General features: G+C 45.1%; 1 protein-coding gene across 1 annotated transcript in view; it reads left to right on the top strand.

Annotated features, from left to right (window-relative positions):
- The window catches only part of LOC123276099 (ATP-binding cassette sub-family D member 2-like), a 44,376-nt gene extending 24,707 nt beyond the window's left edge, over window positions 1-19,669 (top strand). The window contains 1 exon segment of the mRNA XM_070505265.1: window positions 19,455-19,669. Within this exon segment, the coding sequence (XP_070361366.1) occupies window positions 19,455-19,529 (75 nt within the window). The 3' untranslated portion in view covers window positions 19,530-19,669.
- Window positions 19,670-20,200: the final 531 nt, after the last annotated feature.

Raw genomic sequence — 20,200 nt, forward strand, 5'->3', positions numbered from 1 at the left:
TATTGAGGTCATCTGTCTCATGGGGGTTGTGAGGATTAAATGTGGAGTGCTTCCAACAGTACTTGGCACACAGTAGGTGTTCAAGTTTGGTAGTTATTGTCATGACCACCACCCCCATCATCCTCAAACCATCACCATCGCCATCACCGTCATCATCATCATGACCTCGTGCTGTCACTCCTACAGTCTGATAGTTAGGACTCTTCAGATTGGATACACTAGATTTATGCCTAATAATTCCACTTGTTTCAGCAGATATCTGTTGAGTGCTTACCATGATAGCTAAATTCTCCCCACTCCCCATTCTCTCGTCTCCTTATCTTCCCATCATGCTGCGACCCTAAGTCAGCTCTCCACTCTTTTAATTTTTTTAACACTGACCCCCCAGAGCCTCACAGTGTCCTCGAAATTACCACTCCATAATCGCCAGCCTCCTCTATTTCCTCAGCCTCTTCTTAGCCCTTCCCTCCCTCTCTTTGCCTTGGCCCTGGCCCTGCCTACAGAATATCCTTTTCTTGAAGCCCCGTCAAGCGGTGCCTGCAGATCTCAGGATTAGGGGGTACGAGATTTATGTCCTCTCTGCTCTTTGTCCTCCCACACCATTTCTTTGAGATCCATAGTCCCCAGCTGGATCATCCTCTCCTCCTCATTACTCTTTTCTGCCTAATTAGTCCCCTATTTCATTGAAGACTTGATCACCTGGCCCACAGCTTTCCTCTCTGCCTCAATTCTTGCTGTCATCCTAGTTGACTTCAGTGTGCGTGCGGAGGACTGAGCCTGCACACGGGGTACTCATTTTCTTCAATACCTCATCTGTACTGCTGACCTCGTCTCATCCACCTGTCCCCATTCCCACCATAATACCCTGGATTTGCATCCTGATGCTGCACCACCTCACAAATGAGAAGTGCAGCACCTTCCAGCCCTGATCTCTTCTTTCCAGCTTGCTTGGTCACTTAATTCAGCTAGGCCCTCAGCATATTTTTCCTCAGGCCCTCCATGGTGTACTCTATCCTTTAGATGCTTCCTCTATGCTGTTACCTCTCAGTTGAGCTTGGACTTCATAGTCCATCCATGATTAATTCTCTTGGCAATGCCTTCCTCTCCCTTGCCCTTCAGTCCCAGTAAACCCAAAACCAAACTACCCATTTTTGTCTTGAGTACTGGAGCTAGAACTCAGAGCGGGGCAGCTGGGTACTACGTTGAGTTCATGTCACCCCACCTCACCTATGCCCTCACAGAGCCTGACCATTCTAGTAGGATTCTCTTGTCAAGTCACTCTCCCATGCTCCAGAATATATAATTCAGACATTTTCCACAGACTTCTGATTTACTCCCCCCAACCCTTCATTCTCAAAATAATATGGGTGATGTTTTGAGTATGCATAACATAGAAAATAGAAGCCTTCAGATTGGAGCTCCATTCACTTCCTCCAAGAAACTTAATCAACCTATCCTACTGTTAGAGTTGCAATGTCCTGCAGCAAAGACCACCAGAAGCACACCAGTAGGTAAACCAGTTGGGTTTAATTACTCTTTGTAATGAGGGAGGCCTCACATCATAGGGAACTCTGGAGCCTATCAGGATGAGGGCGTTAGAAAGAACTTACAGGATTTGGGCTTTGGTTGGATAGTTTGGGGAGGGTTCAAGGAAGCAGGGATTTGCTCTGGACTGGGTGCTGAGAGGAGGCAGGGACAATTCTGTGATCGTGTAGCTCAATCAATCCTTTCTAGAAGGAGTTGTGACTAGAGTGAGACAAACGCCGTAATTCATAAAGAAGCCACAGTTGCTCGCTTCAGTCAGGAGAGAGGGATGTTTGGTATTTTCTGGATGGCACGACGGCCTTGTGTTTGTCTGTTTAGGCAAAATGATGAAGTGGTGGTGTTTTGTCTCACGTCATCCCTGTCGCAGCGTGACCTTGTGCTGGTGTCTGTGAGAAGTTTATGTCCAACAGGTGAACAGCATGGCTTGTGGGAGCACGAGGCCAGCTTCTAACAACAGGAAAGCCTGGCTCATGGTACCGGACCAGCTCCTGGATGTCAGCACTGCTTTTCTTCTTTTCACAGAGGAGGAAGTGAGTTTTAAAAAGATAAATAGGTGTTTGCCAGGCAGGAGAAAACAGCATGAGCTAAACAGGATGCAGATTGAAGCAGAATAGTGTGTCAGGAGACGTTGACATCGGGTGGGGGAATGGGTGGCAAGAGAGAATTCCATTGAGGTTGTCAGAGAATGAGATGTAGAAGGTCTCAAGGCTAATGGAAGGTGGTGAGGGGTTTTAAGTGGAAGAACTGACATGATCTGGTGTGTGTTGTAGAAAAATCCCAGCAGCTGTGGGGGAGATGGGTGGTGACAGAGGGAAGGTCTGTGCTCTTTTCCTTCCCCACCGCTGCAGCCCTTGCTCAGGTCTGTTCTCTCACCTGCTCTATTGCACCACGTCCTTGGTGTTGGACCTGCTTCTGGTCTAACCCCCTCCCCCACCCCAGTGATCATGCTGTGGCCAGGGTGATTTAGCAGAATCACAAATCTTATCCTATCACTTTGTCAGTTACAACCTTTGATGCCCCATCAGCCATGAGGTAAAAACCTACAGGACATTGCATGACACAGCACACCTTTCATCATCTGATCATGCCACCTGGATACCCACTGCCAGTTGGGAAGATCCGTTAGGATGTCTCAGAATGATCTCAAATTCATGATTTCCAAAACTGTGCTCTTGCATCATCTTCGCGTGTTCTCCTCCTTGTTACCCCACCCCAAAACCCAGTGAATGGGGCCGTTGTTCATTCAGTTCCCAAGTACCAAATGTAGGAGTCAGCTTGGAACTGCCCTTTGGTGTACCACCTTATGTGATCAATCACCTAGACCTGTTGATTTTATTTGTTCGATATTTCTGGAATCTACTTCCTTTTCTCCACCTGTGCTTCCGCCATCTCAGTCCAAGCTAAGATCACCTGTGGTATGAGCTATGGCACTAGTCTGGTGACTGAGGACCCCAGTCACTGTTCCCTCCTCCAAACCCATATCTCATAGTGAATCCAGAGGTTTGTAAAGGGCATATTTTATCCTGTCACTCCCTAGTTTACTAGCTTCTTGTGGCTGTTGTAAAAAGACCAAAGTTCCTTATGTGGTCTCCACAGCCCTGCCTGCTCTGTCCTACTTCTCCAGCCTCCCTTCACACCACTCCCCCCTTCCCTAAGGGATCCTTTCTGTTCTTCAAATGTGCCCTGTTCCTGCCTCCCTTGGCGCCTGTCAGCACACTGTTCCCTCTTCCCGCAATGCTTTCTCCCACCCTCCCTGCCGCAGTGGTTCCACGTCATCTCTCAGATGGAGGCAGCCACTCAACACACTTTATTGAGTGCCTACTCAGTTTCTGGAGACAGTGTTTTAGCATGGATACAGAAGTGAACAAAACAGACAAAACTGGAGCTCTTAGGCAGCATTTATTCCAGGAGGGAGACAGCCAGAACGACAATAAGGAAAATATTTGGCAAGTCAGGTAGTGATAGATGCAGTAGGAGTGTTGGAAAGAGTTGTGACTGGAGATGGGATGGCCAGGGAAGGCCCCAATGAAGTTAATGCTGGGGAAAGACTTGTGGAGGGTGAGGGAACGAGTAACGGTGTCCAGGCAGAGAGAACAGAGAGCAGAAAGGCCCTGAGGCAGGAGCTGGCCTCCCCTGTTCCAGGAGCCACAAGGCCAGCCTGAGTGAGATGGAGAAGAGTAGCAGATGGAATCTGGGTGCCCGTGGGTACAGATGCTGCAGGCTCTTGTAAGGCCCTAACTTTTCCTCTGAGGTAGGCACCATTGGAGGATTTTGAACTGGAGAAGGAGGTGACGTGACTTGAGTTTTCACAGGATCACGTCAGCTTCTCTGTGGAGAATAGACTGTAGGAGACAAGGCTAGAAAAGGGAGATGAGTGAGTGGTACTGGAATATTCCAAGTCAGAGATGTTGTGGCTTGGATCAGGATGGTAGCAGAGCAAGTTCTGAGAGTCCGTCACATTCTGGGTCCATTTTGAAGAGCAAATGAGCTGATATTATGTGCTGACAGACTGGATGTGGGGGAGACTGAGGAGTCAAAGATGACTCCAGGGTTTTTTGGTTTCTCTCAGATATGGATCCCTCAAGGAGGCCTTTCTGACACCTGCAGTCAAGATCTTGCCCCTGTTATATGTCCTCATGACACTCTCTGCATTACCTTGGTGATCATCAGCACAGTTGTAATTCAGACATACTGTTTCATGCTTTTCTGTCTAAAAGTTCTTGGTCAGCCGTAAGAATCTCCGCGGCCTCTGGAGGAACCCGAGGCTGCAGTTCCCTGAGAGCAAGCGTAGCGGGGACCCTGCGTCCCTGTCAGCGCACCTTCCCGCTCCGCGAAGGTCAGAAACGTGTGGACGGGGCCCCAGGAGTTCTGTCCACAGTCCACCGCCAGAGGGGGCGGGGCAACGGCCTGGGAGCATCTGGGCCTCGGCGCCGAGGAGCACGCCCCTGCTGGGCCGCCATCTTGGGAGCCATCGGTGACCCGCGCCTGCGAGCCAAGCCCGGCGGAGTCCGGTCGCGCTCTGCTACTCTCTCCGGGGCTGGGCTCGTCCGTTCCCCCGGCGTCCGTGGACGCCGCTCCGTGTCCCCGGTGGGCACAGCAGCCCGGGCCCTCCACAGCCATGGCCGCTAGCCTGAGGAGGCCCTCCTTCAGCTCCGGGTCTTCCTCCTCGCCCAACACAGACGACCAGGGCGCCTGCGAAGATGATTCCATCTGGGAGAGGTGCCTGGGGGCGTGGGGCGTGGGCCTGGGGGCTGGTGGGAGCCGAGCCTGTATCTGAGGAATAGGCTTGTGCGCCAAGAGGTGCCCGTCAGGTAGCGCGACAGCTGTGGGGCACGCGGAGCGAGGGGTCTCTTCGTGCGCTCACGTTCATCGAACGTGCGGTGTGTGCCGGGCACGGGGCCAGCCCGGGGATGCAGTGCCCGGGAGTCGGGCGCTGAAGCGGCACACGTGGTCTTGGCTCCTTGGAACCAAGTCTTGCTGGAAGGACAGACGTGAAGAAGATAGTGACGTTGGTCTCAATGGGTTCTGAGGAGTGCAGCTCTCCCTCTTGTACGGGATTGTTAAGGCGCCTTCTAGTTTTAGTTTATTTGTTGTTGTCTTTTAAAAGAAATTGATCGGATCTCACGGTATTTCTGTGCTGTGTCCGTTTCTGCCTTAATATGTGGCTTTCTAATTCTAGATGTTTGTTTTTCTTTTTTTAACATCTTCCAATGCGTGTTTGAAATAATTAAATGTGGAGTGTTGTGCTGTATGTTTTCTCCTTCATGTTTTTGGAGGAGCATAGGAGAAATTTTGAACGACTGAAATGTTATGATTCAGTTTGTTTTCTTCTTACAGTAACTTTGTATGGAATTTTTTTTTTCCTGTTCCTGGATGTTGTATGGACAGGGTTCCTAGTGTGAGAGAGCCCACTTCTGTCAGGATGGTGAAGCGCAGTTTCTTTAAACATAACGCAATCGGGAATTAAGGGGTATATTTTGTTTCTCTTTCCTTTGTGCAAAATCCTTCCTATTCCTTTTTTCTTTCCTTCCATCCTCTTTCCTTATGGCCCCGTCTGGGAGGAGCACCGCCTCTTTTGCCAATTTCTGGTTCTCCCTTGGAAGCAGTGCTTCTCCAAGGCTGACACCTCCAGAGCCTTTCCCCTTGCAGCAGCGTGCTCGTGGCCAGTGCCCAGGACTACCGAGTCCTTCGCCTCTGTTGCGTATTTCAGCAGGTAGTGTTGGACTTCCTCTTTTGAGGGTGGTTTGATGTGTTTTTTCTGATTCCTCCATGACCTTGTCCTTTCCATGGAGTCTTAAACCTTCTAATCCTCCACTCTGCCAAAGGCTTTCAGTAGTGGTCGGAGCTGGGCTGGAAGTTGGCATTTGTTTCTGAACTTGCAGGTCATTTGAAGGTTATGGTCGTCTTGGTCATATTGTGACACTACAGGCTTGCTTCTATGTGGCTTCGTTGGTTCTCCTTGTTGACTGTATGATTTGGAGGAGGTCGATTGTATGACTGTGGAGAGTTTTGGATTCAGGGAGCTGTCTTGATCTTCCAGACCCTGGGAGTTCTTCCCGGTATCGATTTTCACAGGCCTTTCCCACACGTGATGTTCTTCCTGTTTTCTTGATCCGATGGTATTTCAATGCCAGTTTCGTTTTTAATTGATGGATTGTGTCCTTGCTGCCTATTGGTCATCTGTATTTCTTTCTCAGTCAATTATTTATTCCTACCCCTTAGTAATTTCTTAGTTGGGTTTTGGGAGCTCCTTCTTCACTGTGGATATTAACCATTTGTCTATTTTACGTGTTGATCATATTTTTTCTGAGTCTGACTCATCTTTTAACTGTGTTTCTAGTATTGTTGCTAGATGGAATAGTGTATCTTGGGAGTCTTTGCACATTAGTGTAAATCTTTTTGTTTTTGTCTTCGCTCGTGGGTGAGAGATTGGGTATCGAATGCTTATCTCACACAGTTTTGTCCCTCGTCTCTGTCCCCACACATTGCTCCAGGTATCCTAGAATTGCAGGTGAGCAGTCTAATTCCAATGTGACCTTTTTTTCTCTTTCTTCCTAAATCCCTAGAGAATTTTATTTATTCTTGAAGTTCCAAAACTTTCTCAATATGTGTTATGGTCATATTTTTTTCTCATCAATTTGGCCTCATATCTGATGTGTTCCTTTTGATGATCGGGGCCCTCCTTGAGTTGCAGAAAGTTTTCTCTGAGATGTGTTTAAAGATTATTTTTCTCATCTGCTCTGCTCTCTCCCTCAGACATGCCAATCATTCTTCTATTGAAAATCTTTTTCCATCTCTGGAATCTTCTTCTTATTTTCTCTCTTTTCCTTTATCTCCTTCTTTCTGAGAGAGTTTCTCAAGAATGGCTTCAACATCATTGATTCAATTCCCAGTGATGTAAAAACTGATCTTGATTGTTTCTAAGCTGCATGTAATCTCAAGGGAAATTTTATTCTTTCCAAAATACTTTATCTTTTTGTCTGTTTCTCCCTTGCCACCCTCTCCCTTTACAGCTCAGTCCCTCAACTTATACAGGTTTTCATTTCTTGCTTCATAGAGCAAACAGTTTCCTGAATTTTCCTGAGAACACAAACACAGCAGAAGCTTTCTAAAATATAGTTCTGTTTTCTCAAATAGAAGTCTTTCAAGGACTCTTCTCCTGACTTTTCAGCTGAACGTTTCTATGTTCATGCTGTACAGTCTTGAAGAAAAATAAGACAAAGACATATGGCTGAGATATATGTTCTGATTTCCACGTCGGCGTATTCATGAAGGAGTGAGAAATGGACAGCCTTTTCCTATTAGTTAGACGTGATTTCTACTTAGTTCCTATCAGGTTGCTGTGTGATCTTTTCCTTGTTCCTGCTCTGAAGTTGGAGAGCTCGGTGATGTGCACAGCCTTGAGCCACATTTCTAGTTTATTTTTTTTATTTTTATTTCTTTCTGCTGATGAAGATTCGTCCAGAGCTAACATCTGCCGCCAATCTTCCTATTTTTTTCTAATTGAGGTCAAAAGAGTTTATAACATTGTGAAATGTCAGTGGTCCGTTATAATTTGTTCGTCACCGTATCAATGTGCCCCTTTACCCCTATGCCCAGCTCCCTCCCCTCTTCCCCTCTGGTAACCAGTAAACCGTTCTCTTTGTTCGTGTGTTTACCTTCCACGTGTGAGTGAAATCACATGGTGTTTGCCTTTCTCTGTCTGGCTTATTTCACTTAACATAACACCCTCAAGTTCCATCCACATTGTTGTGAATGGGACAAGTTTGTCTTTTTTTATGGCTGAGTAGTATTGCATTGTGTGTGTGTGTGTGTGTGTATAAATATATATATATATATGTGTGTGTATATACGTATATGACATCTTCATCCAGTTGTCAGTTGATGGGCACTTGGTTTGCTTCCGTGTCTTGGCTGTTGTGAATAATGCTGCAAGGAACATAGGGGTACATAAGTCTCTCTGAATCATTGATTTCCAGTTCTTTGCTTAAGTACCTAGTCATGAGATAGTAGTGAAGAGACTGTCTTTTCTCCATTGTATGTTCTTGGCACCTTTGTCAAAGATTAGCTGACCATAGATGTGTGGTTTTATTTCTGGGCTTTCAGTTCTGTTCCGTTGATCTGTGTGCTAGTTTTTGTACCAGTACCATGCCATTTTGGTCACTATGGCTTTGTAGTACATTTTGAAGTCAGGGATTGTGATACCTCCAGCTTTGTTCTTTTTTCTCAGGATTGCCTTAGCAATTCGAGATCTTTGCCCCATATGAATTTTAGTATTCCTTGCTCTGTTTCCGTCAAGAATGTCAGCGGGATGCTGATAGGGATTGCATTGCATCTGTAGATTGCTTTGTGTAGTATGGACGTTTTACCTATGTTTATTCTTCCAATCCATGAGCAAGGAGTCTCTTAACATCTCTTTAAGTCACTATCAATTTCTCTCACTCATGTCTTATAGTTTTCTTTCTATAAGTCCTTCACTTCCTTGGTTAAATTTATTCCTAGGTACTTAATTTTTTCAGGTACGCTGGCAAATGGAATTATATTTTTGAGTTCCCTTTCTGTAAGTTTGTTGTTGGAGTATAGGAAAGCAACTGAATTTTGTAAGTTGACTCTGTACCCTGCAAATTTACTGTAGTTGTTAATTATTTGTATTAGTTTTCCAGTGGATTTTGGGGGGTTTTCTATATACAAGCTCATGTCGTGTGCAAACAGCGAGAGTTTCACTTCTTCACTCCCTATTTGGATTCCATTTATTCTTTTCTCTTGCCTAATTGCTCTGGCCAAAACCTCCAGTACTATGTTGAATAAGAGTGATAATAGTGGGCATCCTTGTCTCGTTCCTGTTCTCAGGGGGATGGCGCTCAGTTTTTGCCCATTGAGTATGATATTGGCTGTGGATTTGTCATATATGGCCTTTATTATGTTGAGGTAATTTCCTTGTATCCCTATTTTTTTTCAGTTTTTATCATAAATGGCTGTTGGATCTTGTCAAGTGCTTTCTCTGCATCTATTGAGATGATCATGTGGTTTTTATTCTTCAATTTGTTGATGTGGTGTATCACATTGATTGATTTGCGGATGTTGAACCATCCCTGTGTCCCTGGTATGAATCCCACTTGATCATGATGTATGATCCTTTTGACGTATTGCTGAATTCACGTTGCCAAAATTTTGTTGAGAATTTTTGCATCTATGTTCATCAGTGATATTAGCCTGTAGTTCTCCTTTTTTGTGCTGTCCCTCTCAGGCTTTGGTATCAGTGATGCTGGCCTCGTAGAATGTGTTAGGAAGTGTTCCATCCTCCCTTGTGTTATTTTTAATATCTTCTTTTAGGTTTGTTAACAGTTGCTTTACGAACTTTGCTGCTCCTGTGTTGGGTGCATAGATATTTATAAGTGTTATTATTCTTCTTGATGGAGTGTCCCTTTGATCATTGTATACCACCCCTCTTTGTATTTCTTTACCTGCCTTGTCTTGAAGTCTACTTTGTCTGATGTAAGTATTGCGACATCTGCTTTCTTTTGTTTGCTGTTAGCTTGGAGTCTCGTCTTCCACCTCTTCACTCTGAGCCTGTCCTTGTCATTGGAGCTGAGATGAGTTTTGTGGAGGCGACAAATTATTGGATCTTGTTCTTTAATCCATCTTGCCACTCTGTGTCTTTTTATTGGAGAGTTCAGTCCATTTCCATTGAAGGTGATTATTGACGTATGACGGCTTAATGCTGTCATTATATCACTCATTTTCCAGTTTTCCTGCATTTCCTTTGTTTCTCGTCCTGTGTGTTTTGGTCTACCCATTGAATTATGCCGTTTTTTATGCTGTGTGTCTTTGTTTTTTCCTTATTTCTTTTTTGTGTCTCTGTTCTGCTTTTTAGTTTAGTGGCTGCCCTGAAGTTTGTATTCAGAATCTCGTGCATAACATAGTCCCTTTTCAGATGACCTCTTCCTTCCTTGGTCTAAACTGATTCAGTCCCTTTCCACCTCGCCTCCTAAGTTATTATTGTCATATCTTATTCCAACTTGTGTCATGAGTTTGTGGTTAAAGTGACAAGATTGTCTTTGTTTTTGGTGTATTCCTTCCCTTTAGCCTAATGCTGTGGTTGAATATTTGCTATCCTGTTGTGATCCTGTCTATCTGTTGGTCTCCTTACTCTGTGTTTTGTGACCCCTCTCTCCCCTTTGTCATTTTTTCAGGTATGAGGGCCTTCTTGAGGATTTCTTGGTGTGGGAGGATGGGTCTCATGGCTACGAAGTCCCTTAGCATTGTTTGTCTGGGAAAGTTTTAATTTCTTCCTCATATCTGAAGGATGTTTTTGCTGGGTAGAGTATACTTGGCTGAAGATTTTTATCTTTTAAAATTTTGGATATGTCATTCCATTCTCTTCTAGCTTGTAAGGTTTCTGCAGAGAAGTCTGCTTATCTGATAGGGGTTCCTTTGTAGGGTATTTTCTTCTGCCTTGCTGCCCTGAGTATTCTTTCTTTGTCATTCATTTTTGCCAGTTTTACTACTATATGCCTTGCAGTAGGTCTTTTTACTTGGACACATCTAGGAGATCTGAAGGCTTCCTCCAGACACCTTTCCCTCTCATTGTCTAGACTTGGGAAGTTGTCTGCTGTTATTTCTGTGAGCACGCTTTCTGCTCTACTCTCCTTATCTTCACCTTCTTCAATACCTATAATTCTTATGTTGTATTTTCTCATTGAGTTGGATATTTCTCGGAGACTTTCTTCATTTCTTTTTAGTCTCAGTTCTCTCTCCTCCTCTGTCTGGAGCATTTCAACATGTCGCTCCTCTGTGGTGTCCACACGAGCATTCAGGGAATCTGTATTTTGTTTTATAGCTTCCATTGTGTCTTTCATCCCTAATATTTCTGATTGATTCTTCTTTATAGTTTCAATCTGTTTTGTGGACTAGCTCCTGAACTCGTTGAATTGTTTCTCTATATTCTCTTTTACCTCATTGAGTTTTTTGACAATAGCTCTTTTGAATTCATTGTTGCTTAGTTTACTTATTTCTGCATCCTCAGGACTGAATTCTGGGTGCTTATTTTCTCTCTGGTCTGGAGATTTGATGAATTGCCTGATGCTGGAAGAATGAGTCTTTTTCCCATTGTGATAGTATTCTGTTGCAGTTACAGCCTGTTGCCAATGGATGGGGGTCGAGAGCTGTGTGTTCTGAGCCCTCCACCTTCAGCGGAGATGGCCCAGTGCAGTGCGGGTCAGGGGCGGGGCACTTTCTCCTGCACGCAGTCCCAGGTTCCCGATCAGCTCTCGCTATCTGGTCTCCTGTGGTCTTGGCTTGATGAGGTCACCCCTGAGTGAAAGCTTTTGCCCTGTTAAAGGGCTTCCCTTTAGGCCGCAAGCGCCCTAGGGAGTCCTGGGTGATTCCACAGATGCGCAACCCCTCCCCCACTCCTTCTGTCATGGAGCCTCCCTGGCAGTGACCACAGTCTTTAGGGGAGGGAGCAGAGTTCTCTCTTACCCTGGGCCAGCTCCTCTGAGGCAGGGCTCCAGCCTCTCCACCCTCTGTCATGTGGCTGCCATGACTCTCCGAGGATTTTTGTGCTTTTAGGTTATTTTCTTTTGAAATAGGGTTGCTCCTTTTTGTTGTATCTTGGAGGGGAGAGAGTCCTGGGCAAGCTCACTCCACCATGATGCTGATGTCACTCCATTGCTAGTTTAATCTTGAAGTCGGTTTTGTCTAAGGACGGCAACACCTGCTTCTTTTGTTTGCCATTAGCTTGGAGTCTCATCTACCATCAGTTCACTCTGAGCCTTTGTTTGTCTTTAGAGCTGAGATCTGTTTCCTGGAGGCAGCATAATGTTGGGTTTTATTTTTTAATCCATCCCACCACTCTCTCTGTCTCTCTCTCTTTTTTTTTTTTTGAGGAAGATTAGCCCTGAGCTAACATCTGCTGCCAATCCTCCTCTTTTTGCTGAGGAAGACTGGCCCTGAGCCAACATCCATGCCCATCTTCCTCTACTTTATATGTGGGACACCTACCACAGCGTGGCTTGCCAAGCTGTGCCATGTCCACACCTGAGATCCTAACTGGCGCACCCCAGACCGCCAAAGCAGAGCATGTGCACTTAACTGCTGAGCCACTGGCCCGGGCCTACACTCTCTCTTTTTTGATTGGAGAATTCAATCCATTTACATTTAGAGTGATGATTGATCTATGAGGGCTTACTGCTGCCATTTTATCACTTGTTTTCTGGTTGTTCTGTATTTCCCTTGTTTCTTGTCCTTTGTATTTCGGACTGCCAGTTTAGTTTGGTAGTTCTCTAGAATGATTTTCTCCGTATGTATCTTTTGTGTCTCTGTTCTGATTGTTTGTTTAGTGGTCGCCATGCGGTTTATCTAAAAAATCTCATAGATGAGATAGTCCATTTCCTGATGGCCTCTTCTTTCCTTAGTCTAAAGCAGGTTCCATTCCTTTCTTCATCCCCTTGTAAGTTACTTTTGTCGTAACTTCCGTTTTCTGATGTGAGTTCATGGTTAAAATGATGAGATTACGGTTATTTTTGATGTGTTCCTTTCCTTTATCTTCAATATTATAATTGGTTGCTATCCTGTCCTGATAGAGAACTGTAGTTTTCTGATTTTGTCTGCCTATTTATCTCTTTGCTCAAGGCTTTTTAAACCCTTTCTTTTTCTTTCTGATATGAGGGCCGCCTTGATCATTTCTTGTATGAGGGAGTCTTGTGGCAATGAACTCCCTCCGCTTTTGTTTATCTGGGAAAGTTTTTATTTCTCCATCATATCTGAAGGATAATTTCGATGGATAGAGTCTTCTTGGCTGAAAGTTTTTGTTTTTCAGAATTTTGAGGATATTGTTCTGTTCTCTCCTAGCCTGTAAGGTTTCTGCTGGGAAATTCGGTGAAAGCCTGCTAGGGGTTCCTTTGTAGGTTATTTTCTCCTGCCTTGCTACCCTTAATATTTTTTCTTTGTCATTTACTTTTGCCAGTTTCACTAACATATGCCTTGGAGAAGGTGTTTTTACATTGATACAATTAGGAGTTCGGTTAGCTGCTTTTTTTTTTTTTAAAGATTTTATTTTTTTCCTTTTTCTCCCCAAAGCCCCCTGGTACATAGTTGTATATTCTTAGTTGTGGGTCCTTCTAGTTGTGGCATGTGGGACGCCGCCTCATCGTGGTTTTGATGAGCCGTGCCATGTCCGTGCCCAGGATTCGAACCAACGAAACACTGGGCCGCCTGCAGTGGAGCGTGCGAACTTAACCACTCGGCCATGGGGCCAGCCCCTCGGTTAGCTTCTTTTACTTGTAAATCCAGTTTCTTCCCCAGGTTTGAGAAGTTCTCAGCTATTATTTCTTTGAACAAGCTTTCTGTTCCTTTCTCCCTCCCTTCTTCCTCTGGCATACCTATAATCCTGCTGTTGCATTTCCTAATTGAGTCAGATAATTCTGGGAGAATTTTTTCATTTATTTTTTATCATAGTTCCGCCTCCTTCTTCTGAAGCATTTCTATATTTCTGTCCTCCAAGCTGCTGCTTCTGTGTTCCATAAATCAGCCCTGTTATTCAAGGACTCCAGATTTTTCTTTATCTCATTCATTGTGTCTTTCATCTCCAACATTTCTGATGGGTTTTTATTTATAGTTTCAGTCTCTTTTGTGAAGAATTCTGTCTGTTCATTAAATTTTGTTCCTGATTTCATTGAACTGCTTTCCCAAGTTTTCTTGTAACTCATTGAGTTTTTTGTTTTTTTGTTTTTTTTTTTTTTGGAGGAAGATTAGCCCTCAGCTAACTACTGCCAGTCCTCCTCTTTTTGCTGAGGAAGCCTGGCTCTGAGCTAACATCCATGCCCATCTTCCTCTAGTTTATACGTGGGACGCCTACCACATCATGGCTGCCAAGCAGTGCCATGTCCGCACCTGGGATCCGAACCAGCGAACCCCGGGCCGCCAAGAAGCGGAACGTGCGAACTTAACCGCTGCGCCACCGGGCCGGCCCCTCATTGAGTTTTTTAATGATAGCTATTTTGAATTGTCTTACATTTAGATTGTAAATTTTTGTGCCTTCAGGACAAGGTTGGTTTCTGCTTGCTTGTCATTTTCCTTATGGTCTGGAGTATTAAAGTGTCTTTTTGTACTATTTCAGGGAGTGGATTTGTGCTTCCCCTTAGTGGAAGTATCTGATCGCAGATTCTACCTGCTACCAGTGGGAGGGGCAGGAGCTGTGTATTCTGAGCCCACCGTGATCCCTTGCATCTGTGCCTGTCCTTTGGAATCTGTGTTGACTGGGCACGTCTGCCATTGCCCGCTCAGTGCTGCTGCTTTAGAAATGTGTGTGCATGCGCTCTGGTAGGAGTCCCTTCCTCTGGCTGAGCTGGTGTGTCAGGTGGAGGGAGAGGCGCTTTGTTTTGCATGCAGAATCCTGGGGGCATTCTGCTCTGCGCTTGCTGTCTCCCCCCCTGGGGTGCTTGCTTGATAAAGATGCCCCTGCAATTCCTTGGCCTCCTCTGTGTGGGGCTTTCCCACAGCTGTAGGCAGCTCCAAGAGTAAAGGCGTTCCTGCAGAGAGCTGCCCCTACCCGCTCTCCTCACAGGGCCACATGCAGTCCTGTTTCCTAGATCACCGTCAAGGAGGAAGAGGAGATCCCCTTACCTCCTTCCACTTCCTCCCGGGGGTACAGCACCTCCACCTTCAAATGTATGGCTGCCTGGGTCTCTCAGATGTCTGTTGTGTCGTGTGAATGTTCTCTGTTGGTTTATGAATGTCCTTTGCATTGTGTCTTGGGGAGAGAGTCTAAGGGAAGAGCTCACTCCACCATGATGGCGGATGTCACTGGTTTTTTGTGGGTGTCTATGTGAGCTGCCATTAGCATGGCAGATGGGTGGTGTAGGTCCATACCTGGGAACCGAACCTGGGCCACCGAAGCAAAGTGTGCCAAACTTTAAGCACTAGGCCACTGGGGCTGGCCGCCAGATATCTAGTTTAAAATAGCCAAGTGTCATGAAACTTTCTAGTTTAAAAAGTCACTCATTCTTTAAAATAATAACCTGATGTCTAAGAAGAGATATTGAGATACCACTACCTTATTGTCTTTGTACAGTATTTAAAACTCATTCCTGGATGGGCTGTTTCTGCATTCGTGCATGGCTAAAAGCTACAACTTCACTATGGCTGCCCCACAGCTCCTTTCCTTCCACATGCACGTTTCAGCTCACGACTGATGCTGGATGAGGGTGTTAAAGACTCTGAATCCTCTACTAAATAGTTTCCATACTGAGGGAGATTTGAATTCCTTCGCTCTGATGAAAGAAAGTCTATGCTTGTGAGATTTATTGAAATATTTTACCATGAATGGTTCCACCAGTCTACTGTAAGCTTTAAAGGTTTAACTCATGGAAGTTCTTCCGGTTTTCTAGCAGGTAATGGTGAAATATTTCTGGTTCCTAGTGCTATTGAAATTCTCTGTCTACTCTTGAGTTTTTACATCTAGGTGAGTCTGGGGAATGGCTCATCAGAAAGTACCCACTTGCTATTCATGATTCTGAGCTAAGTAGATTATGAATATGTCGCTCTGCTGCATAAAATTCTCCAAGGGTTCCCAACTATGTATAGTGTCAGGTAGAAAAGCCTCTCAGAATAGCATGTGAGCTCTTTACAATCTGGCACAATCCTGTCATTTCAGATTCATGTGTATTCACTTCCTGCCATAGATCTCAGACTCTCGCCACACTAAACTATTGATCTCTTTCTCCAAACCTGTCAGGAAATTTCAGATCTTTCTACTTCTGCTCATATACTCTTCCTTCTGCCTGTAATGCCTTGCCTCTCAGTGGGAATTGATATTTGTCCTTCACAGTGGAACAGAAATAGCACCTCCTTTTTCTAGTATTTCCGATGCCCAAAGCAAAATTCATGACACCATTTTCTTTGGCCCCGTTGCTGTGGCCTAAATGTTATGTCTCCCCAAAATTCCTTTGTTAAATCCTAAGGCCCAATGGGATGGTATTAGGAGGTGGGGCCTTTGGGAGGTGATTAGGTCATGAGGACAGAGCCCTGAGGAATGGGATTAGTGCCCGTATAAAAGGGGCTTCTGGGCCAACCTGGTGGCACAGTGGTTAAGGGCACATGTTCCGCTTCGGTGGCCTGGGGTGCACCCGTTTGGATCCCGCGTGCGGACATGGCACCGATGGCAAGCCGTGCTGTGGTAGGCGTCACACATATAAAGTAGAGGAAGATGTGCATGGATGTTAGCTGAAGGCCAGCCTTCCTCAGCAAAAAGAGGAGGATTGGCAGCAGATGTTAGCTCAGGGCTAATCTTCCTTAAAAAAAAGGAGGGGGCCTTCAGAAACCCCTGTAGCCTTTGTCTCACGGAAATTATCTTCTACTGAATTTTTCCTCCCTTTTATTACCTCTGTTCTCTGCCTCCAGAACCCCGATAAAAGAAAGGGCAGACATGTATGCCGCTTCACATTTCTCTCCTACGTGCCATCATTCTGCCTTTGGCTCTGCTCTGCAAGATTCCACTGACTTTATCACCAGATCACTGACATGTTGTTAACCATCCCCATTCTCTTAGTCAGTCTGTCCACTGAATTGCTTTAGTGTCAAACGTATTTTTAATTCCCAGGCACTCATTTTCATCCTCTGATTACTCCTTTTTTGCAGCAGCAGTCTGTTCTTACTTTTGTATGTGCCATCTTTCCTATCTCACTAAAGTCATTTCTTACTCTTTTAACATTGTTTTGTTTCCTGAATGATCTTTATTTCCTAAAAACACAATTATTTTACTTGTTAATCTTAATGTGAGTCACGTATGTGATTTTTTTTCTTCACATTTGTTGACCCTTGGCTGTTAGTTCTTGTTTGTGAATAAAGATCTAGGCTGTTAAGCGGTGGGAGTTCCATTTGGATTTGTGTAGATCTCTCTGCCAAGAAATTGCTCCCTGGATGAGCCTGTACTGGTGGGTCTGGTGCCATAACTGGAAAATGACAGTTCAGAGTTGTGGGGGTCAGCCGGCTGTGGAGAGCAAGTCAAAAAAGGGAGGACTTGACTTGAGCAGTGAATTATCTTGATATGTTCCTTCTTGAGAAAAGCTGTGTTGCCTCTCCTTTTCCATTAAGGTGCCTGCTGGATGTTCCAGAGTTTCCTCAAACTCTGCTTTGCTTCCCATTCATGGTCCTACACTCAAATGACGAGGCATCTGCATGTAAGCAGGTCACTTTCTTTAGCCTGCACAGCTTGGATTTTTATGTGGGGGCCAAAAGCCTCTGCTGTCTGCTGTATATATTTGGGAGGAGGGCAGGGAAGAGAGATGTGGTCCAACTAGCCCAGCCTTCCCAGATGCAGTCTTTTAAATCAAAACTATTCATCATATGTATATATATATATATGTATACACACACACACACATATATATATACACACACATATATATGCATATATTGAGCAGTATGATAACAGTGCCAAAATGGCTGAAAATTCTGTCTATCCTGTGTCCATGCCCCTCTGCAATGTGACTTTGGAGCCCCTCCTAGCAAGAGGTGGCATTTGTTTCTCCATCTCCTTGAATCTGGCTTGGCCCTGTGGCTTAGTTTGTTCATTGGGATTCTAGAACAGTGACCTGAAGGAGAGACTTGAAAACCGCTTGCACACTGGACTTGCTGTCTCTTGCTGCCCTTATAAAGAAGATAGGTAAGGGGCCAGCTTGGCAGCATAGCTGTTAAATTCGTGCACTCCACATCAGTGGCCTGGGTTTGCCAGTTTGGATCCTGGGGGTGGACCTACGCACTGCTTATCAAGCCATGCTATGGCAGGCATCCCATATATAAAGTGGAGGAAGATGGGCATGTATGTTAGCTCAGGGCCAGTATTCCTCAGCAAGAAAAGGAGGATTGGTAGCTGATGTTAGCATAGGGCTAATCTTGCTCAAAAGAAACCCAAAATAAGTAAAAGACAGGAAAGTTAAAAATACATTTTTTTCCATATGAATTCTGAGCTATCAGAAGTAACAGTCCTGGGGGCCAGCCCGGTGGCTCAGCAGTTAAGTGTGTACGTTCCGCTTTGGTGGCCCAGGGTTCGCCGATTCGGATCCCAGGTGCAGACATGGCACTGCTTGGCAAGCCATGCTGTGGTAGTCGTCCCACATATAAAGTAGAGGAAGCTGGGCACGGATGTTAGCTCAGGGCCAGTCTTCCTCAGCAAAAAGACGAGGATTGGCAGCAGTTAGGGCTAATCTTCCTCAAAAAAAAAAAGTAACACTCCTGTGAAGAAGCCCAAGAGGATGACAAGAGACATGTGGCCCATTTGCTTCTGTTGCTCTGGCCAACAGCCTGCCAGACACATAGCATGTGACAAAGACTTCCCTAGATTATCCAACCAGCAGCCAATCTACAGCTGACCATGGATGCCTGGGATACAGAGCCTGGGAGAGATGTGCTGAGTTCACGCAGATAAGAACTGCCTAACTGATCCAAATGATGAACTAAATGAGCAGTTGTTGTTTGAGACCCCTAAGTTTTGGGGTAGTTTATCACCCAGCAAGAGCTATCTGATACAAACACCGCATTGTATTGATGTTCCAGCTACTGTAGATACTCTGATAAACAAAGTAGATAAGGCCTCCGTCCTCAGGTGACGAGAAACAAAGAAATAAATGAGTCAGAAAACTTCAGAGATTCACACATGCTCTGAAGGAAAGCAAGCAGGGTGATGTGACTGGCTGGGGTTGGGATCTCATTTAGATACTGTGATCAGAGAAGAATGCTTTGAGCAGATAAAGTTTGAGCCAAGACCTGAATGACAGGGAAAAGCCAACCATGTGAAAGTCTGGAGGTAGACTGTTCCAGACAGGAAACAGCAAGTGCACAGGCAGTGAGCTGGGGAGATACTTCACGTGTTAAAAGGACATAAAGAAGGTCAATGAAGCTGGAGCTGGTGAGCAAAGGAGAGAGAGAGGGGAAAGATGTAAAGTCAGGAAACAGACCTTGGGGGAGGACTTGGCCTGTGATTAATTTCAGTTACCTTCATGCTTGTACCCTGTCTCATCTCTGTCCTTGATGTTTGTGGACTAGGAGCTTGGAGCTCTCAAAGGACCCCTGTGGGAATGGTCCCTCTTTTCTCCAGCATTTTGGTCTACATCTTTCTGTGATCTGTTTTCATCAGTCAGATCTATCTGCTTTCTGTCTTCTCGGATTTCTTCAAGATGTCCTCCAGCTGACTGCCATTCCAGTTTACTAGCATTACCACGGATTCATTCTTTTTAAAATACAAGATGGTTTTTGGGGGCATTTTTAAGGACCTTCGTATATATTAGTCCCCAAATCACCATCTTTAGTTGAAATTCTCATATCTCATGTTTAAATTTGGAGCTCTAAGCCCATAAATCTCCTATCCCCCTTTGTTATCGTATCTTTTTCTCTGTTTCTTCTCTTTTCAGCTTGTCTTTACAGTGGCTGCTGAGAGGCCAGCCCTCGATGGGCTCTTTATTCACTATCCAAGAAATATGTCCTGAGAAGCTTTTATCTGCAAACAAAATGGAGGCCCTTCTCACCTACCAGTTGCCCCTTTGCAGCCACTTGCCTTGCTCGGTTCCTGCTGAGTTGAATACGCTCATCCAAACACCCCCTGCTGGGACACTGAGGGGACACAGGGTCAGTTCTTCCCAGTGCCTTCCACTTCACTAGACACTTCAGGTGTTTCATTTCCTAGGGAGGTTTTGATGTCTCAGAATTCATATGCCAGAAAACTGTATTTGAACACCCTGGTCTTCCTTCTATCTGTCTGTCTATGTTCTATCTTCATTGAGTTTTGGGTGCCACAAATCATTAGATGGCACATAGGATGTCATACCTGGGAGGGATGGTCCATGTTACCCTTTTGAGAACAGGAGATGCTACACCATTGCAGACCAAGAGCTTGGCCTTCCTGGACGTTTGTAAAGTTTCCAGGCAAGGAATCTTCACTTATCTCCCTAAAACAGATAAACATACTTTTGTACAGAGATGAGAGCATGTGAAAGGTGAGACCAGCAATCTTCAGGGCCCAGTGCTTACTCATAATGTTTTCTTCCACAAATCTGTTGGGTCCTTTGCAGAAGCCCAAAGTACAAAACTCTTTGCCTGCCCTGCATTTGCCTTACAGGAATACCACTACACACTTCCCTCCAACCCAGAATCAGAGGCC

Source organism: Equus asinus, chromosome 3, assembly GCF_041296235.1.
Source record: "Equus asinus isolate D_3611 breed Donkey chromosome 3, EquAss-T2T_v2, whole genome shotgun sequence".
Classification (NCBI taxonomy): Eukaryota; Metazoa; Chordata; class Mammalia; order Perissodactyla; family Equidae; genus Equus; species Equus asinus.